This window comes from Erpetoichthys calabaricus (assembly GCF_900747795.2).
Source record: "Erpetoichthys calabaricus chromosome 1 unlocalized genomic scaffold, fErpCal1.3 SUPER_1_unloc_22, whole genome shotgun sequence".
Lineage (NCBI taxonomy): Eukaryota > Metazoa > Chordata > Cladistia > Polypteriformes > Polypteridae > Erpetoichthys > Erpetoichthys calabaricus.
Genome location: NW_026261588.1, coordinates 1,964,336 through 1,984,934, shown reverse-complemented (window position 1 = coordinate 1,984,934; position 20,599 = coordinate 1,964,336). Strand labels below are relative to the sequence as shown.

The 20,599-nt window shown below is 44.5% G+C and overlaps 1 protein-coding gene across 2 annotated transcripts in view; it reads right to left on the bottom strand.

Annotated features, from left to right (window-relative positions):
* Window positions 1-19,246, bottom strand: part of LOC114669337 (bestrophin-3) — a 71,266-nt gene extending 52,020 nt beyond the window's left edge. The window contains exons 1-2 of one of the 2 annotated variants that reach the window (XM_028825555.2): window positions 19,054-19,246; window positions 1,618-1,785 (exon numbers count right to left, since the gene is read on the bottom strand). In XM_028825555.2, coding sequence (XP_028681388.1) covers window positions 1,618-1,769 — 152 coding nt within the window. In that variant the 5' untranslated portion in view covers window positions 1,770-1,785; window positions 19,054-19,246. Of the gene's footprint in view, window positions 1-1,617; window positions 1,786-19,053 lie in introns of those variants that run through there. The other variant, XM_028825556.2, reaches the window with a different exon arrangement.
* Between the last annotated feature and the right edge of the window lie 1,353 nt (window positions 19,247-20,599).

The window sequence follows — 20,599 nt, the reverse complement described above, 5'->3', positions numbered from 1 at the left end:
CATGTGTTCCAAATAGTGATATATTATTTACCCTGTACAACTCCAGGCACCTCACAACCAAACAAACAGACTTGAGCTGAGAGAACTTTTTGTCCAAGTTGAGCTGCGTCGGTGGTAGATGGGTTAGCAGGCTGCTTGTGCTGATTGACACATTTACAAAACAAAAGACACTGATGAGGAGTTGCGAAGGAATTTAAGGTGGCCCAGGATTACAAGTTTTTTCATAGGCTTCAGGGATTATAGTGATAAATACAAATATTGTAACGTGGATCGGCAGGTAGTACCCCTTTGGAATTTCCACCACATGTGAAATATGCATTTTATGACAGGAATGGGGGTAGATTTGAGAGTGCTGATATATTTATATTACAACGTGGAATTGGTGAGAGACAGAGCAACCATTAACTGCTGGTACCACACTTAACATAACGATGGCATTGTACTGTTTGAAAATTAGGGAATTCGGTACTTTTTTAGTATTGGTATACCATGCAAAAAATATTACAGAGTTGCCTTTTTTAACAAAGCACAAACAGAGGAGTTTGTTTGACACGCCATTCCTTTATGGCAACTGGGTGCTTGTTCGGTATCAGTCAGGAGGGGGGAAATGTAAAGATGATGCGATGAGACTGAGAGGGAGAGAGAGCCATCTTGGAACATGATATCCTACTATTTGCAGTTAGAAGTCAGTGGCCTTCTTATTCACTTGCATCAATGGAGTTTTCCTTGGGTGACTTCTGCTTACTTCCTTGGAGATCCTGGGCTCACAGCCAGACTATCCACTTGAGGATGTGAAACTGAAGGAAGACCCTGAGCGATTCCTTCCCAGTAACACTAAGCGTACACTAAGATAAGAAGATGTTCAACGTTATGTTTGAAAAACAAGAGTATGTGGTCAAGTGTCAGACTTCCTAAGGTAGCGGGATAACAAAAATCACAGATGGCCATTGTGCACGTGCAGATTTTAGGGCAATAAACATATAGACTATGCCTTACGGTCCCAGTTTGTACTCCTACAAGAAATATGATTAAAGTTTACCAAAACAGCTAACAGCCAGCAGATTCTGGAAATCATCATACAGCATGTGAAGTGAAGAATATTTTAATATGCAACGTTAGCAAAACTGAGTCATATAAGATTAAAATTCTTGGTTAGTCGCACCTTCCCCATTCTTAAACCGAGACAGCCAAAGCGAATGCTTGATATGATGGGAGTCCATCACTGGGAATCAAAATACCTGTTCTAAGAGGGCCAAGTAAGGCCTACTAATTGACCTTACATGGATGGTTTTGGGATGAGACCTGGAATACCAGAAGAAATCCTAAACAGAAACAGGGAGAGAATGACCAGGCCGGCATTGGACCCAGGCCCCTGAAACTCTGGGACAATTTTGCTATTACCTAACCAAATGAGTTTGATGGACTTTTGTCATTTGTCAAAAGTCCTTACGTAATTATGCTAAAAACAAAAATCAAAGACAAGATACACCATAATGCATGGATGCAGAAAACATTCTTCATTTTAACAAGTTTTGAATGACATGCTAAAGATTTCTGTATCCGAGTTAATACTCTGACAGTCACTAACAAGCAGAACACAGCAGTGGGGATGCCTACCTGTAGACGACACTCAATGCCGTATAAAGGCTGGCGAAAACAAGAAACTCCCGGTACAGCAGTTTATAGATGCTACCTTTCCATCGCAGCAGCAGACGGTGGAACCCAAAGAAAGTCGCATTGGCAACCTTACTGGAATAAGTGACCGTCATCCTGGCCCATGCACTCCTGTGGGAAGAACACAAAGCTTTGGATTGGCATTCAGTACTTGGATAAGTTCTTACCCACCATAATTCTAAAGTTGGTGGCACACCACACAGCTTTAAAGTCGGGGATCGTGTTAAAATTTATTATTGCAGTTGATGGATTTCACTCCCTTGAGATCATCAAACAGAAGGTATGATGGTTCACACAACTGCCTCATTAAAGATTCCATTTTAGAAAACATCACGACCCTACTGAAATTTGACAGACAGACAAGTAACATGCTGGCAATTAACTATAAACACAATTTTCAATTTCATGTCTAACCAAAGGTGACAACAAAATTTAAACGCAAGTAATCAGATGAATGACAATATCAATACTGTATATACAGTTGTGAGGGATTGTACAGACACAACTAAGTTGAAACTATCGACAGAATGAGTAGTGAGAGATCAAATATCATGGCCCTCTAGATGCAGTAAATACAGTATGGAGAAAATAGAACAAGTACAGTAAAGTATGAAAACTGTTTAAACAATAGAAAGAGTAACATGCAGAAAGTTGAGCAGTTACACGTAGAGCAGAGCCCTAATAGTTCCAAGGTATTAATGGATCAAGACTAATAGTGCAAACATGTCAGACCTGCGGTGGGTACAGAGTCCTAGGATGTACATGTTTGATTTTACAGTAAGGTGGAAAGCTTGGATTTTGAGTCCAGCAGAGTGATGGCTGTGGACTAGAAGTACCTCCTACACCGGCTGGTGCTGGCAGGTAGGCTCCTCTACCACCTCCAAGAAGGTAATGAGGTAAACGGACCAATCCTGGGGTGAGAAGGGTCTCTGATGATGATCTATACCCTCCACAGGCACCGCTTGTGCTGGAAGTCTTCAATGGCAGGTAACCATACACCAGTGATGTGCTGGGCAGTTTCCACCACCCACCACAGAGACTTCCAGCCCGAGAGTGTGTAGTTACCATATCATATTCTGATATAATTGGTCAAAATGTGCTCAATGATGCAATGCTAGAAGGTCAATAGAATCTGATGAGACAGTTTCCTCAGAAAGTAAAGACATGTTCTTGCCTTCCTGACCAGGGTGGAGGTGTTGGGGGACCATGAAAGGTCCTCAGAAAGGTGAACACCCAGGAACGTATAGTTGGAGACACTCTCAACCTCAGTCCCATTGATGAAGATGGGGTCGTGCCCACAGCCTTTGGACTTCCTGTAGTCTACAAGGAGCTCCTTGGCCTTCATGATATTCAAGGCCTGGTTGTTGTTGAAACACCATGTCACTAAGTGCGGAGCATAACTAGCTAGCACTAACACCCAGTTTAAATAATTAGGTTATATATGGCAAGGTTCCTCCCATCATTTCCCTTCTTATGTCTTTTTTATGCTTTATATATTTTTGTTATTTATCTTGTTACGCATTTTTAATTTGTTTTGTGATTATTTAATTATTATTTATGGGTGTCACAGATGGCTGGGGTTCTGACCCGGCCGGGACGCCTAGAAGGACCGGAAGGTGACCTTTATGTCTTCCGGGTCATGAGGGGGCAACCGCCCTGGAGCAGGAGAGGACCACTGGAGAGGAGGAGAGACATTCCAACTCATTGGGACCCGTGGCCATCACCAGGGGGCACCTTAAGCCTCATAGAACCCGGGAAACCTTTACTTCTGCCACACTCGGAAAGATGGTGGAAGAGCCTTCCAGGGATGTCCGGAATGCTTCTGGTGCAAAGTGCAGCACTTCCGCCACACCAGGAAGTGCTGCCGGAAGGACGTGATCAGCCACCTGAAGCACATCTGGGTGGGAATAAAAGGGGCCGCCTTCCTACAATCAGGGAGCTTGAGTCGGGAGTGGAAGCAGGACAAAGCTCCCAGGAGGAGAAGAAAGGCGGCCAAGGACTGAGAGAGAGTAGTCTGAGCAAGGGGTGATTAGTGCATTGTGTTTGTGTTTGGGACTGTGTTCCTCCGTTTATTTATGTTTAATAAATGTGTGCACTTTATAAAGATGTGGTTTCCGACTGGTGGTGTCCAGGCAAGTCTCACAGGGTATGTTTTTGTTCTCCAACGTTTCTTGCATTCTGTGGGTGGATCCCTGAGAGACACGACCACCCTAACCTCAGTGCTAAGGGACCACCACCAGCAAACAAAGGCAGGATAGAATGTTCAGTCCCTTGCGGTTCATTGAATGTGCTTTATTGGAGTGTTGGTTATCAGGGAGTAGTGCTTTGTTTAATTGGATTTCCTGGTTTCATCGACTCTTTTTTTAATTCTGTTGTCAGGATTTCAAATTAGGATTGTGTGCCGCAACTGGCTGACTGTATTGGTTGTAGTGTAGGCAACTCCTTCTGCTTGTTGCTCTGTTGAGCTTTGGCTCTCTTTTGTTATCTTTATAAAGATCTTGAAGGACTTTGTTCTTTATGAGCCAGAGTTTCCAAGGTCATTTTACAAGAATTTAAGATTCTCATTTGCCCACAGTCAGGCTGATACGTTTAAGCCAAAGTGTCAAGCACGAGAGCATAAGTCGTTTCCTACAGGTCTTGGTGTGACAACTTTTATAGGGAAGGATTTGAGTGTGACACCTCAACTAATCCCATTTCCGTCTGCCTTAGAATAGAGGAGAAACATCCGGAGGACTGATGAGTTCACCTCCGACCAAGAAAACCCTCCCTGCCTCATCTGCTTCTGCTCTACCATAACTGCCTCTGACAACAGGAAGATGTCATCCATTATGACCAGACCATCATCGAGACCTCTACTCGACGGAGAGCTACCAAAACCTTGGCACTGTGATATGTCCAGCATTTCATTTCTTTCTTTACTTAAAACTCATCCAACAACAACGGACATTAACTCTTTCAGGGCGGATGTCAACTTTTGTCAACATTCAGGGGTAGAGGACAGTACTCAGCTGTAAGCTTTGACAAAACTCGCCATTACGTTTTAGTTGGACCCTTTTTATCAGAAGGAACGTTCTCGTTATTGCCTCGACCTCGATTCCCTGCACGTGAAAAGAGTAGCAAAGAGCAAACAGCCTCTATAACAACATCGACCAAAGTGTAATGCTACGCAGACGAGGTTTGGAGATTATCGCCGATTTTGATGCAAGTGATCCAGAGATGGATAATGAAAACGAAAAGGGGTCCCAGCATCAGCTGATCGGTCTCCAGCTCATTGTGGTGCTGAACACCTTCATGTAGCTGATGCACCTTCAGGACAGCCGCTTACAATGACAGATTGCATCTCACTGCGACTGCCACCATCGCCCACCATCCACGTAAAGACAGCAAGGCAGCCGGCCCACTGTGCATCCCTGCTGGCCGTCGAGAGACACAGGCATCTCATGCAGCAGCAGACATTTTATGCTGATTTATGTGCGACACCCTTGCTTTGCACGCTTTTCAGAAAAAATATTCAGCCCGCAAAGAGTTAAATGCGGTTACCCATTGGAACACTGTGGTAAAGTGTGGTCCATGGCTAGTGGGCGTATTTTAAAAAAATAAATAAATTGCCAATCTCGTGTCTTTAGGTGGCAGCGTGGCGAGAGCAGTTCCCGTGAGTGATGTGGGTGCAGACGGCCCTGCACTTAGTGCACATGTGCAGGATCGCCCGTGACCCTAATTGATGCCGGGAGATGCTGATGGCCACAGCTGTTCCAGGAACCTGTTTTAAAAGGGAAGCACAAGTGCTAGAGGGGGAAGAAAGCAGATCGAAAGAAGGGAGGAAATAGACTGACTAGTGAGAAAGAGATATGAAGGAGGCTGAATGAAGAGAAAGCACTGAAAGAGAGACTTGAGAGTGAGAGCCCGTGCAGCAGGACGAAGGCAGGAGGTCGGGATAGGAGCTGGAGAAGGGGCGCTCCTACTGAGCGATCACCGGAGAAGTAGGAGTGTCTTGATGGTGATGTCTCCCGCAAGGGCCGAGCGTGAGTGGCGGGAGACAAGAGCAGCTCAACGTGGCATCCCCGCTGAAAAATGGCAATTGGGACCTGAGCTCAGACTTAAAGGTTGATTACACCCGTCGTTGGGTGCCTCTGAATAGGATAAGTACGGGAGATGCCAGTTTTTAGAGGGAAGCATTGGGGCTCGTGAGTTTTTAAGGATGGTCTCTACTCGGATTTTAACATTGTTCAGTTTGTTTAATGGCTTATTTATTTATTGAACATTTTTGGAACTGTGGCACTGCACTATTCTTTTGAACACAGTTTATATTTATAATAAAAGCACTGGATCACTTGCAGTGATCACTTGCATGCTGGGAGAGCGACTTCCTTTTGGTTCATTTGAATACAATTGGGAGGGGAGGTTTATGAGTGGTGCAGTTTCATTGTTCTTTGCTGCTTATTTGATCTTTTTGTGTGTCTGTTTATTGGTTTATTCTGCTGGATTACAATTTGGAATTTGTTAGCTTGGATTGTCTTTAGGCAGCTCCTTTTTGTTCTTTTTTTTGAGCATATTATATTCTTATTTATAAACATACTTTGGAATATTGTTTTTTTTCTGAAGCCAAAGGGTTTTGTTTATTCTTTTCCCTTAAAAGGCACTTTGTATTTTTGGGATAAGTACAGTAAGTACTGTATATCTGAACAATTTCTTGGCCAAAGGATAGTGTAGGCCGAGGCCAGCCTGTCGAGTGGCCACTTAGGCTGCCTAGGAGTGAACATCTTCTGGGCAGGCTAGTTGTGATTCTGGCCCAGGCTTGCACTTCGGCGAGACTTGTTGTTGTGGGTGTTTTTGAAGGCCTCTTTCATGTTTTGCAATTTTCTGGTCTCAGCATTACAACAGTAACTGAGCACCTTACAAATCCCTCTCGGTGGTGATATCATCATGTCTTCATCTTTTGAAAGGACATTGTGCCCATATTTACGAAGAATCTCAGAATTAGTCCTAAGAATTGAACTAAAAGTCAGGCCAGGATAAGATTGTCCTACACCCAGCCCCAGCAAAGGAGTATGGGTTCAAATTTCGGAATGACTGCCATTACAATTTTATGAGCCAAAAAATGACACTCATGATGATGTTTTGTACTTTTCTAATACATTTACTTGCTTAGCAGATGCTTTCATCCAAAGCAACTTACAAAAGAAGTCACTATAATGGTGTAGACCACACTTTGGGAGACTGTTTGGGAACAAATGTGACAGGACAAGGGTACAAAATTGATCATCACAAGTGAAGAATTCTTAGGTTACAAAATCTAACATCTAATATCAGTAAGACAGAAATTCACAGAAGATGAGAGCCTTCAAAGTAACACAAACGCTAAGACTTCAACACAAAGATAAGGAAGATAATAATAATCAAAGCAGTAAGGGAAGAAGAAGAAGAAGAAGGAATATATAATATGATCAAATACTGCTCTAAGCTGCACATAATTGCTGCCACTTGTAATAATAATAATGTAATTAATACTGACACACACACACACCGAATGAGCATGTTTATTTAACAATGAATGATCTACAGCCATACTTTCCAAAGAATCCCCTTCCTGCTGTCATGGCCATGGGAAACCAGATATCACCAGTGTGTCATCAGTATATGTGATAACTGAACAATGGTCATCATCAGTAAAGGAGACAGAAGATAACTTGAGCGGCCCCTGACCCTGGAAGTGCAATGGATTAGCAAGGTGGAACTAAGGACAGCAATGAAGAGATGAAGAATGGAAAGGCCGTTGGTCCAGATGACATACAGTGAGGAACATAAGTATTTGAACACTCTGTGATTTTGCAAGTTCTCCCACTTAGAAATCATGGAGGGGTCTGAAATTCCCATTGTAGATGCATTCCCACTGTGAGAGACAGAATGTAAAAAACAAATTCAGGAAATCCCATTGTATGATTTGTACAGAATTGATTTGTATTGCACTGCTGCACATAAGTATTTGAACACCTGGCAATCAGCAAGAATTCTGGCTCTCAAAGACCTGTTACTCTGCCTTTAAGAAGTCCACCTCTACTCGACTTAGTAATCTTAATTAGTAGCACCTGTCTGAGCTCTTTAAAGACACCTGTCCACCCCACAATCAGTCAGACTCCAACTACTACCATGGGCAAGACCACAGAGCTGTCAAGACACCAGAGACAAAATTGTGGACCTCCACAAGGCTGGAAAGGGCTACGGGGCAATTGCCAAGCAGCTTGGTGAAAATAGATCAACTGTTGGAGCAATTGTCAGAAAATGGAAGAGGCTAAAGACGATTGTCAGTCTCCCTCGGACTGGGGCTCCATGCAAGATCTCACCTCGTGGGGTATCACAGATGATAAGAAAGGTGAGGAATCAGCCCAGAACTACATGGGAGGAGCTGGTCAACGACATTAAGAGAGCTGGGACCACAGTTTCAAAGGTCACAGTCGGTAGAACACTATGCCGTCATGGTTTCAAATCACGCATTGCACGGAAGGTTCCCCTGCTCAAGTCATCACATGTCCAGGCCCGTCTGAAGGTTGCCAATGACCATCTGGATGATCCAGAGGAGGCATGGGAGAAAGTCATGTGGTCAGATGAGACCGAAATAGAACTTTCTGGTCTAAACTTCACTCGCCGTGTTTGGAGGAAAAAGAAGGAGTTGCATCCCAAGAACACCATCCCTACTGTGAAGCATGGCGGTGGAAACATTATGCTTTGGGGGTGCTTTTCTGCGAAGGGGACAGGACGACTGGACTGTATTAAGGAGAGGATGAATGGGGCCATGTATTGTGAGATTTTGAGCAACAACCTCCTTCCCTCAGTCAGAGCACTGAAGATGGGTCGTGGATGGGTCTTCTAACATGACAATGACCCGAAGCACACAGCCAGGATAACCAAGGAGTGGCTCCGTAAGAAGCATATCAAGGTTCTGGAGTGGCCTAGCCAGTCTCCAGACCTAAATCCAATCGAAAATCTTTGGAGGGAGATGAAACTCCGTGTTGCTCAGCGCCAGCCTCAGAACCTGACAGATCTAGAGGAGATCTGTGTGGAGGAGTGGGCCAAAATCCCTGTTGCAGTGTGTGCAAACCTGGTCAAGAACTACGGGAAATGTTAATGGCAAACAAAGGCTTCTGTACCAAATATTAACACTGATTTTCTCAGGTGTTCAAATACTTATGTGCAGCAGTGCAATACAAATAAATTCTGTACAAATCATACAATGGGATTTCCTGATTTTTTTTTTTACATTCTGTCTCTCACAGTGGGAATGCACCTACAATGGGAATTTCAGACCCCTCCATGATTTCTAAGTGGGAGAACTTCCAAAATCGCAGGGTGTTCAAATACTTATGTTTCTTACTGTACCTGTGGAAGCATGGAGGTGTTTTCGGAGAGATGGCAGTGGAATTTATAACCAGATTGTTTAATGGAAACTTGGAAAGCAAGAGGATGCCTGAGAAGTGGAGAAGAAGTGTACTGGTGCTGATATTTAAGAATAAGGGGGATGTGCAGGACTGTAGGAACTACAGGGGGATAAAATTGATGAGCCACAGCATGAAGTTATTGGAAAGAGTAGTGGAAGCTCAATTAAGAAGTGAGGTGATGATTAGTGAGCAGCAGTATGGTTTCATGCAAACAAAAAGCACCACCGATGCAATGTTTGCTCTGAGGGTGTTGATGGAGAAGTATAGAGAAGGCCAAAAGGAGTTGCATTGTGACTTTGTGGACCTGGAGAACGCACATGACAGGGTGACTGAGAGGAGCTGTGGTGTTGTATGAGGAAGTCGGGAGTAGCAGAGAAGTACGTAAGAGTTGTACAGGATAAGTACGAGGGAAGTGTGACAGTGGTGAGGTCTGCAGTAGGAGTGACAGAGGTGGGATTACATCAGGGATCGGCTCTGAGCCCTTTCTTATTGGCAATGGTGATGGACAGATTGACAGACGAAATTAGACAGGAGTCAAAGTGGACTATGATGTTTGCTGATGACATTGTGACCTGTAGTGAGAGTAGGAACAGGTTGAGGAGACCCTGGAGAGGAGGAGATATGCTCTAGAGAGGAGAGGAATGAAGGTCATTAGGACCACCAAGACAGAATACATGTGTGTGAATGAGGGGGAGGTCAGGGGAATGGTGAGGATACAGGGAGTAGAGTTGGCGAAGGTGGATGAGTTTAAATACTTGGGATCAACAGTACAGAGTAATGGGGATTGTGGAAGAGAAGTGAAGAAGAGAGTGCAGGCAGGGTGGAATGGGTGGAGAAGAATGTCAGGAGTGATTTGTGACAGACGGGTATCAGCAAAAGTGAAAGGGAAGGTCTACAGGACGGTAGTGAGACCAGCTATGTTATATGGGCTGGAGATGGTGGTACAGGAGACAGTGCTGGAGGTGGCAGAAATAAAGATGCTAAGATCTGCATTGGGTGTGACGAGGATGGATAGGATTAGAATTGAGGACATTAGAGGGTCAGCTCAAGTTGGACAGTTGGGAGACAAAGTCAGAGAGGCGAGATTGCGTTGGTTTGGACATGTGCAGAGGAGAGATGCTGAGTATATTGGGAGAAGGATGCTAAGGATAGAGCTGCCAAGGAAGAGGAAGGTCTAAGAGAAGGTTTATGGACATGGTGAGAGAGGACATGTAGGTGATGGGGGTAACAAAACAAGATGAAGAGGACAGGAAGATATGGAAAGAGATGATCCGCTGTTGCAACCTCTAACGGAGCAGCCAGAAGAAGAAGAAGAAGCTTTTCAAACACACCAGTCAGCATTTAGATAAATGTTATGCTCCAAAAACTCACCTCTACTGTTAAGTATTATCCAAAGTCCCAAAATAGTTAATCATTAAGAGCTATGGGTGATACCTGGTTAAAAGAAATAGGACCTCTTACATGTAAGCTGTTATCAGAGAACAATAAATAAAGGTAAAAGATATACATGATCTAATTTTCTTATTTAAATGTATTTGCACAAGTTTCAGGAAAATAAACAGGCGGGCAGTTTCAAGTGCATTTTTCTCTTACAGTACCTTCCGCTTTGTACCCTTGTGTTGAATGGTCCATGGCGCAGGGCACTTTTTAAATAAATAATCATATCCCGGGTAACATGCAGGCTCAGAATCAGATGCGGGTGTGCGCAAGTGTGTCTCACTCAATGGTTAAGTGGGGTATGTGTGGATAGAAGTGCTTTGAGAAGCTCATCAGGAACCACATCATGTCATTCATGCCTGCCATGCTTCATCCGCACCAGTTTGTCTACAGAGAAAACAGGTCTACGGAGGACGCTGTGGCCACTGTTCTCCATGTTGTTCTTCATAGACACATTCAGCTCTGCCTTTAATACCACCTTACTCCACAGACTGGTGACCAAACTGTCAGACATAGGACTTCCACACTCCACTTGCCTTTGGATCAAGGACTTCCTTAGTGATCGCACTCAGAGGGTTAGAGTGGGCCCTCAGCACTGGCTCCCCACAGGGCTGTGTGCTGAGCCCCCTGCTCTATACCCTCTACACCCACGATTGCATTCCTGCCTACCACAGTAACACCATTGTTAAGTTCGCTGACGATACCACGGTAGTAGGGTTCATCTCTGGGGGGGATGAGTCTGCCTACAGGGATGTGGTGGAGCAGCTGACAACGTGGTGTAGGAATAACAACTTGCTCCTAAATATAGCCAAGACCAAGGAGCTCATCGTAGACTTCAGGAAGAAGGCAGACAACATCCTGCCACTCATCATCAATGGGGACTGTGTGGAGAGGGTCTCAGACTTCCGCTTCTTGGGAGTCACCATTAGGGAGGACTTGACCTGGGGAACACACACTGCTGAGGTCGTGAAGAAGGCCCAAAAGAGACTCTACTCTCTGAGGGTGCTCAGGAAGAACAACATCCCTGAGAAATAATTGCTGGTGTCCTTTTACCGCTGCACAGTACAGAGCATCCTGGCCTACTGTCTCTGTGCGGGGTTCTCCAGCTGCACTGTAGCACAGAGGAAAGAGCTCCACAGGGTCATTAAGGTCACCCAGCGGATAGTCGGCTGTCCTCTATCCTCACTAGAAGAACTACATACAGGTGCTGGTCATAAAATTAGAATACCATGACAAAGTTGATTTTATTTCAGTAATTCCATTCAAAAAGTGAAACTTGTATATTAGATTCATTCATTACACACAGACTGATGTATTTCAAATGTTTATTTCTTTTAATGTTGATGATTATAACTGACAACTAATGAAAGTCCCAAATTCAGTATCTCAGAAAATTAGAATATTGTGAAAAGGTTCAATATTGAAGACACCTGGTGTCACACTCTAATCAGCTAATTAACTCAAAAGCCTTTAAATGGTCTCTCAGTCGAGTTCTGTAGGCTACACAATCATGGGGAAGACTGCTGACTTGACAGTTGTCCAAAAGACGACCATTGACACCTCGCACAAGGAGGGCAAGACACAAAAGGTCATTGTTAAAGAGGCTGGCTGTTCACAAAGCTCTGTGTCCAAGCACATTAATAGAGAGGCGAAGGGAAGGACAAGATGTTGTAGAAAAAAGTGGACAAGCAATAGGGATAACCGCACCCTGGAGAGGATTGGGAAACAAAACCCATTCAAAAATGTGGGGGAGATTCACAAAGAGTGGACTGCAGCTGGAGTCAGTGCTTCAAGAACCACCACACACAGACGTATGCAAGACATGGGTTTCAGCTGTCGCATTCCTTGTGTCAAGCCACTCTTGAACAAGCGTCAGAAGCATCTCGCCTTTGGACTGCTGCTGAGTGGTCCAAAGTTATGTTCTCTGATGAAAGTAAATTTTGCATTTCCTTTGGAAATCAAGATCCCAGAGTCTGGAGGAAGAGAGGAGATGCACAGAATCCACGTTGCGTGAGGTCAAGTGTAAAGTTACCACAGTCCGTGATGGTTTGGGGTGCCATGTCATCTGCTGGTGTTGGTCCATTGTGTTTTCTGAGGTCCAAGGTCAACGCAGCCGTCTACCAGGAAGTTTTAGAGCACTTCATGCTTCCTGCTGCTGACGAACTTTATGGAGATGCAGATTTCATTTTCCAACAGGACCTGGCACCTGCACACCGTGCCAAAGCTACCAGTACCTGGTTTAAGGACCATGGTATCCCTGTTCTTGATTGGCCAGCAAAGGTCGCCTGACCTTAACCCCATAGAAAATCTATGGGGTATTGTGAAGAGGAAGATGCAATACGCCAGACCCAACAATTCAGAAGAGCTGAAGGCCACTATCAGAGCAACATGGGCTCTCATAACACCTGAGCAGTGCCACAGACTGATCGACTCCATGCCACGCCGCATTGCTGCAGTAATCCAGGCCAAAGGAGCCCCAACTAAATATTGAGTGCTGTACATGCTCATACTTTTCATGTTCATACCTTTCAGTTGGCCAACATTTCTAAAAATCCTTTTTTTGCATTGGTCTTAATTGATATTCTAATTTTCCGAGATACTGAATTTGGGACTTTCATTAGTTGTCAGTTATAATCATCAACATTAAAAGAACTAAACATTTGAAATACATCAGTCTGTGTGTGATGAATGAATCTAATATACAAGTTTCACTTTTTGAATTGAATTACTGAAATAAATCAACTTTATCATGATATTCTAATTTTATGACCAGCACCTGTAGTTCCTGTTGTCTCAGGAACGTCAAGAAAATTCTTCAGGACCCATCACACCCAGGACATGCATTGTTTGAACGCCTGCCTTCAGGCAGACATTTCAGATCTATAAAGACCAAGACAAACAGACTGAGAAACAGTTTCTGTCCTTCAGCCATCACCATGTTGAATGCTGCTAAGTGGTCAATCTGACCGAGTGCACCTTCATGTTTACAATACAGCCCTAAGTTAACATTGGATAAGGGACAAGTGCAATATGATGAATGTATGAATGGATAATTTTCGTTTTAACTTGAGTAATTGTGTTTTATTTTATTTTTGCATTGGAAAATTGCATCTAAATTTTGTTGTACAATGTCTCGTTGCTATAATGACAATAAAGATTTTTGAATTGATTTGATAGGATTTGATAGGGCAGGCACCCCAATTGTACCTCGGGTGGAACAGTGTGTCACATTTGTACCCAATTAAACAAGACGGATAAAGGAGCCTGAGGGGAGAATAAAAAAAGAGAGAAAGAGAGAAGGTTAATGGAGGGAGGGAGGATGAGAGAGAGACAGATGGAGGCAGGCGGATGAGAATGGAGTCCCGGGGATAGAGTGTGTGGCTGGCACTCAAGCAGGAGCAACCACAATAATCCACCCAGCGGGAGGCGAAGGAGTGGAGGCTCGGCAGCACCCCTTGGAACACCATGGGATGGGCGGCGGGGCACAAGCAGGACCTGAGGGTTGGTTGAACTCTGCCAAATAGAAGAAGCCGGGGAGACGCTGGCTTTAAAGGGATGCACCAGGGATCGGGTCTGTTACAGGACAGCTTCCTGCATGAACTTTATGTACCTTTATTTTATTGGATTTCTTTATTATGGATTTTTAACCTCCACGTTTCCACTGTTTTATGGATTGTGAAATGCACTGCCCTTTGGAACGCGGTTTGTTTTGGGATGGATTTTAATAAAAGCACAGTTCACTTTGCACCTACTCCTGGTCTGCATGCACGTGTCTTCATTTGCCCGGCTCATCTCGATGACGACTAGCGGGAGGAACAGGGAGCGTGGAGCCGACCCCTGACTGTCACAAGCCTCGATAGTTAAGGCCTCGCTTTACAATCACTTCGGCAACATCAACAACACGCTCTGTCTTAGTTACTGTTGGCTGCGAGAGCAGAAAAGTGGGATCAAGATCTTTGGACTGGGGAATATATGAAGTAAAGCCCGAGGATCTCCCTCTTTATCCTTCTCAGCTGTTGTTGTCTACGTCAAGTACCCAGAAGTACAACGCGCTCTTGTCTCTGGCATGGATCCTACAGTTTTACTAATCTCATCCCTTCCCACAGGGCCAGCCTCATCTTTAACAACAAATCTACTCTCTATATATAAAACCTTAAGCCTAAAAGTGCAATGATTTTATGTGACGTTTTAATGTCACGCTTTAAATCGGGCTTATGTTAAAACCTACATACAGTGGTGTGAAAAACTATTTGCCCCCTTCCTGATTTCTTATTCTTTTGCATGTTTATCACACAAAATGTTTCTGATCATCAAACACATTTAACCATTAGTCAAATATAACACAAGTAAACACAAAATGCAGTTTTTAAATGATGGTGTTTATTATTTAGGGAGAAAAAAAATCCAAACCTACATGGCCCTGTGTGAAAAAGTAATTGCCCCCTTGTTAAAAAATAACCTAACTGTGGTGTATCACACCTGAGTTCAATTTCCGTAGCCACCCCCAGGCCTGATTACTGCCACACCTGTTTCAATCAAGAAATCACTTAAATAGGAGCTGCCTGACACAGAGAAGTAGACCAAAAGCACCTCAAAAGCTAGACATCATGCCAAGATCCAAAAAAATTCAGGAACAAATGAGAACAGAAGTAATTGAGATCTATCAGTCTGGTAAAGGTTATAAAGCCATTTCTAAAGCTTTGGGACTCCAGCGAACCACAGTGAGAGCCATTATCCACAAATGGCAAAAACATGGAACAGTGGTGAACCTTCCCAGGAGTGGCCGGCCGACCAAAATTACCCCAAGAGCGCAGAGACGACTCATCCGAGAGGTCACAAAAGACCCCAGGACAACGTCTAAAGAACTGCAGGCCTCACTTGCCTCAATTAAGGTCAGTGTTCACGACTCCACCATAAGAAAGAGACTGGGCAAAAATGGCCTGCATGGCAGATTTCCAAGACGCAAACCACTGTTAAGCAAAAAGAACATTAGGGCTCATCTCAATTTTGCTAAGAAACATCTCAATGATTGCCAAGACTTTTGGGAAAATACCTTGTGGACTGATGAGACAAAGTTGAACTTTTTGGAAGGCAAATGTCCCGTTACATCTGGCGTAAAAGGAACACAGCATTTCAGAAAAAGAACATCATACCAACAGTAAAATATGGTGGTGGTAGTGTGATGGTCTGGGGTTGTTTTGCTGCTTCAGGACCTGGAAGGCTTGCTGTGATAGATGGAACCATGAATTCTACTGTCTACCAAAAAATCCTGAAGGAGAATGTCCGGCCATCTGTTCGTCAACTCAAGCTGAAGCGATCTTGGGTGCTGCAACAGGACAATGACCCAAAACACACCAGCAAATCCACCTCTGAATGGCTGAAGAAAAACAAAATGAAGACTTTGGAGTGGCCTAGTCAAAGTCCTGACCTGAATCCAATTGAGATGCTATGGCATGACCTTAAAAAGGCGGTTCATGCTAGAAAACCCTCAAATAAAGCTGAATTACAACAATTTTGCAAAGATGAGTGGGCCAAAATTCCTCCAGAGCGCTGTAAAAGACTCATTGCAAGTTATCGCAAACACTTGATTGCAGTTATTGCTGCTAAGGGTGGCCCAACCAGTTATTAGGTTCAGGGGGCAATTACTTTTTCACACAGGGCCATGTAGGTTTGGATTTTTTTTTCTCCCTAAATAATAAAAACCACCATTTACAAACTGCATTTTGTGTTTACTTGTGTTATATTTGACTAATGGTTAAATGTGTTTGATGATCAGAAACATTTTGTGTGACAAACATGCAAAAGAATAAGAAATCAGGAAGGGGGCAAATAGTTTTTCACACCACTGTATATAGGTTTGGTATCATTCTTTTCAGAATTTATCGAACTTTAATGTGATGTTGTTAGATTTTCAGATTCTTACTCCGTTTTTAAATTATAAACTAAAAAATATCAAGAACTCACATCCCGCCAGACGAGAATTTGTGCCTAGAGATTTAACCAGGCTAGAGGCCGGAAATAAAAGACAAAGAGTAGGACAGCTGCTGTAACGGCCTTTTAAATGTTTGAAGCGCCGCGTGAGATGCAGATCACACGGCAGCAGCAGGTGATCGAGCAAAGAGAAGGTAAAGAAAAATGTATTTGTGTCTCATTGTATTACTGTTTAAGAGGGGGTTTCAGAGGAGCGACCGCGTCTCCTTGGGGTGCAATCAGCCCTCCTCTTCACAACACGAGCGGCAGAAACGCGAAGTTGCTGGTGATCGAAGCAAATAGGGGGCGAACCCCCTAGTAAATTAAATAGTTAATTATGCATGTATTACTATGTACCATGACTAATTATAACTGTGCAACCTGTCCTTACATAGATCATTATGGTGCTCAGCCAACAACCTCATCTTGAACACCAGCAAGACCAAAGAGCTCATTATGGACTATAGGAGGTCCAGAAGAACAGAACATGCTCCTACATTCATGTAATGTGTGTGGACAATATTAAGTTCTTGTGTATCCACATCACATCGGATCTGACCTGGATTTTGAAAACATCTCACCTGGTAAAGAGGGCCAAACAAAGACTCTTCTTCCTCAGGGAGGTGAGACGTGCTGGATTCTCCTCACCAACTTCTACAGGTCCACTACAGAAATCATTCTCTGTCACAGTGTGACAGTGTGGTATGGCAGCTGCACAGCACAGGACAGGAAGGACTTGGCACGGGTGGTGAGAACAGCACAGGGGATCGCGGGAAGTCCTCTCCTAGACCTGGACTCTGTGTATGCTGGAAAGGTGGAGAAGTGGGCCAAATGTATAGCTGCGGTTCTCACCCATCCGGGAATTGAACTGTTTGTACCACTGCCTTTGGGAAAGCAGTACAGAAACATCAAAACATGTACCAGCAGACTGAAAGATAGCTTTTTCCCCAGAGCTGTGAAGTCCATCTGCCCCTGCTGATACACACATACATCTACATCTACCCCTAACCTGCTGCCCCGTAGACATGCACACGCACTTTCCCTCGTATTCCTCCCCTGCAGACCCACACACACAGATCACTGGTCTCTGCAGGCCTATTACCTCAGGAAAAGTCTGGACTTGATGATGTTTTATTGCTGCTGTCTTTAATACTTATTATGTTTATTTTATTATTTATAGTGTATTGTGTATTTAAGCATTCTGCCTTGAAGCCGAGTCCTACCAAAAAAAAAAATTTTGTTATGTATATGCATAATGACAATAAAGAATTCGATCTATCTATATCACCCCAGTCCCAAAGGTATCTCGTCTTAGTGAGTTGAATGACTTCCGGCCTGTCACTCTGACGTCACATGTGATGAAGACCATGGAGAGGCTGCTGCTTCACCACCTGAGGCCACAGGTCCACCATGCCCTTGACCCTCTGCAGTTCGCCTACCAGAAGAAGGTGGAAGCAGAGGATGCCATCATCTACATGCTACACCGATCCCTCTCCCACTTGGACAGAGGCAGTGGTGCTGTAAGAATTATGTTTCTGGACTTCTCTCGCACCTTCAACACCATCCAACCTCTACTCCTTAGGGACAAGCTGACAGAGATGGGAGTAGACTCATACCTGGTGGCATGGATTGTGGACTATCTTAAAGACAGACCTCAGTATGTGCGTCTCGGGAACTGCAGGTCTGACATTGTGGTCAGCAGCACAAGAGCGCCGCAGGGGACTGTACTTTCTCCGGTCTTGTTCAGCCTATATACATCAGACTTCCAATACAACAACGTTAACATTTAACATTATAGAAAGTTATTGTTTGTTTTTTACCTGCATTATTATCAATCTTTAATTTAATATTGTTTTTTGTATCAGTATGCTGCTGCTGGAGAATGTGAATTTCCCCTTTGGGATTAATAAAGTATTTATCTATCTTTAATCCATAAACTTTGGGGATCCATTAGCACCCCTGACTTACCGAGGATCTACGAGTACGCCACTTACCTGGCTTGGGCTTCAAATGTTAGAAAATATAATAACAATAATGGCAGACATAAGATTGCAAAAAGTATGGAGCAATCGTAACGAATTACTGACTTTGTACGTTGCCTACCCGGTAACAACAGCGCTCGTTTATGTGGGCTTAATAAAACAAACCCCTCTAACCCAAACTCCTACTTCTGGACTTTTACTTTTGATAACGAAACCTCTTTTATATGTTGGCCCCCTGATAGTTCAAAGATTTCACTCCGATTTCTCCGACAGTGTGCCGTCAGGTCCAATCCTTTTCGGCCGGCGCATTCTGAAACTCGGGTCTTGTCGCAGAGGCAGGACTTTTATTTATTTATTTATTTTTATTTATTTACTGTTATCGGAACTTGACTCGCGCTCGGTTATCCCGGCCAGTCCTGTACGTGGCTCGAGTACCGTGTCGCTTACGATGTCGCCTCCTCGCTGCGACTTTTTAGAATGTGTAGCCCAGCAGGTCCCCACCCGTCCCCGTGTCAGATCTCGCAACCAAAGAGCGACCCTCGCTCCGATGTCCTTACCGCGGTCCGCCGCCTCAGCTCCGACTCGTTCCTGCCGCTCCGCTTTTAGCTTCCTGTTTTTGCCAAAGTCCTGGGACTCGGGGGTCGGCGGCTCCCATCGTGGTAGAACAAACACCGAGCCATGTGCTGAGCCAGCCTGTGCTAAATTTAAACGGGCACAAGTGGTCACCTCCACACGCCGAGCGCTCACTGGGGAGGTGGGGGGGTCGACATGTGGCAGGCAAAAAACAAGTGACGTCAGCAGCGCGCGCGCCTCACCTGAGCCAAAAGAGACCCCCGTCAGTGAGGCGACGGCACGGCAGCTTCATTTGTGTGGAACTGTCTCGGATTTTATAAACCTAACACTATAGGGGATTATTGTAACGCTGGTTTTTGTTTGGTTGGCTTTGAAGAAAATAAGGAGTGCAGCATAATATGAAAGTAATATCCTGTTATTTATGTATGTTTAATGAAATGAATTATACAAGTGGGCGTTGCTGTTGTTTAAGTATCTATAATGAAATATACAATATTGACGAATAGGCTTTGCTGTCATTCTGACGATGATTCACAGCGTAGGCTTATCATTAAAATCATCGGAGACTTTAAACGGAGTTTAGCAGCTTAATCCACAATTCAGGCCTCTACTTTAAATACATTATGTCACTGCGCACGCGTATTGCCGTGTTTGGTATTCCAATTATTATTTTCCTTTCTTTAATACCCCGTAAAGCAACTTTGAGTTACATGCCTTGTATGTAGAGAAAAGCCAAGCAAAATGACACCTTTGCCTTGTATGAAAATGTGCTGTAGAAGTAAATGCTGCTGTTCTTCTTCTATCCGCTACGCTAAGGGGGGCGTGCGGGGGTCTCAGTGGCGGCCCCATAAGGTTTAGACGCAGTGGCAGTAACTGGGTGAGAATGAGTTCAGGGGGCAGTTAGGAAATAAATGGTCAGGGACCCCGGGCACATCTTTAATTTTTGTAGAAACCTAATTATATTAAAACGAAAAAAAAAGTTAACATCGAAACGTGTGCGCGTGCGCGTGGTAGCCTCCAGCGGACCGTCTTCCCTGAGTCACCAGCCTGAGTGACAGCGACAAGTTGCACGGGGAAGGGCGGCGCTGCACTCCTCGCGTTTCGGGAACCTTTCCGTAAGCCCGGGACGATTCAAGAATACAGGAGGAGACTTGGGAACGAGCGAAGGAAACGACGTGACCGGGGGAGCCGCGCCAGCGACGGGCAATCCGAGTCACTTTACGGTTTCAATCAAGTGGGCTGCTTCATCAACAGGATCCGAGGCTGGGAAGTTGAGTGCGGGTCGCCCCTTTGATCGCATTGCAAATACAGTGCGGGATTTTATTATGGGCGGCACAGTGGCGCAGTGGGTAGCGCTGCTGCCTCGCAGTTGGGAGATCTGGGGACCTGGGTTCGATTCCCGGGTCCTCCCTGCGTGGAGTTTGCATGTTCTCCCCGTGTCTGCGTGGGTTTCCTCCGGGCGCTCCGGTTTCCTCCTACATTCCAAAGACATGCAGGTTAGGTGGATTGGCGATTCTAAATTGGCCCTAG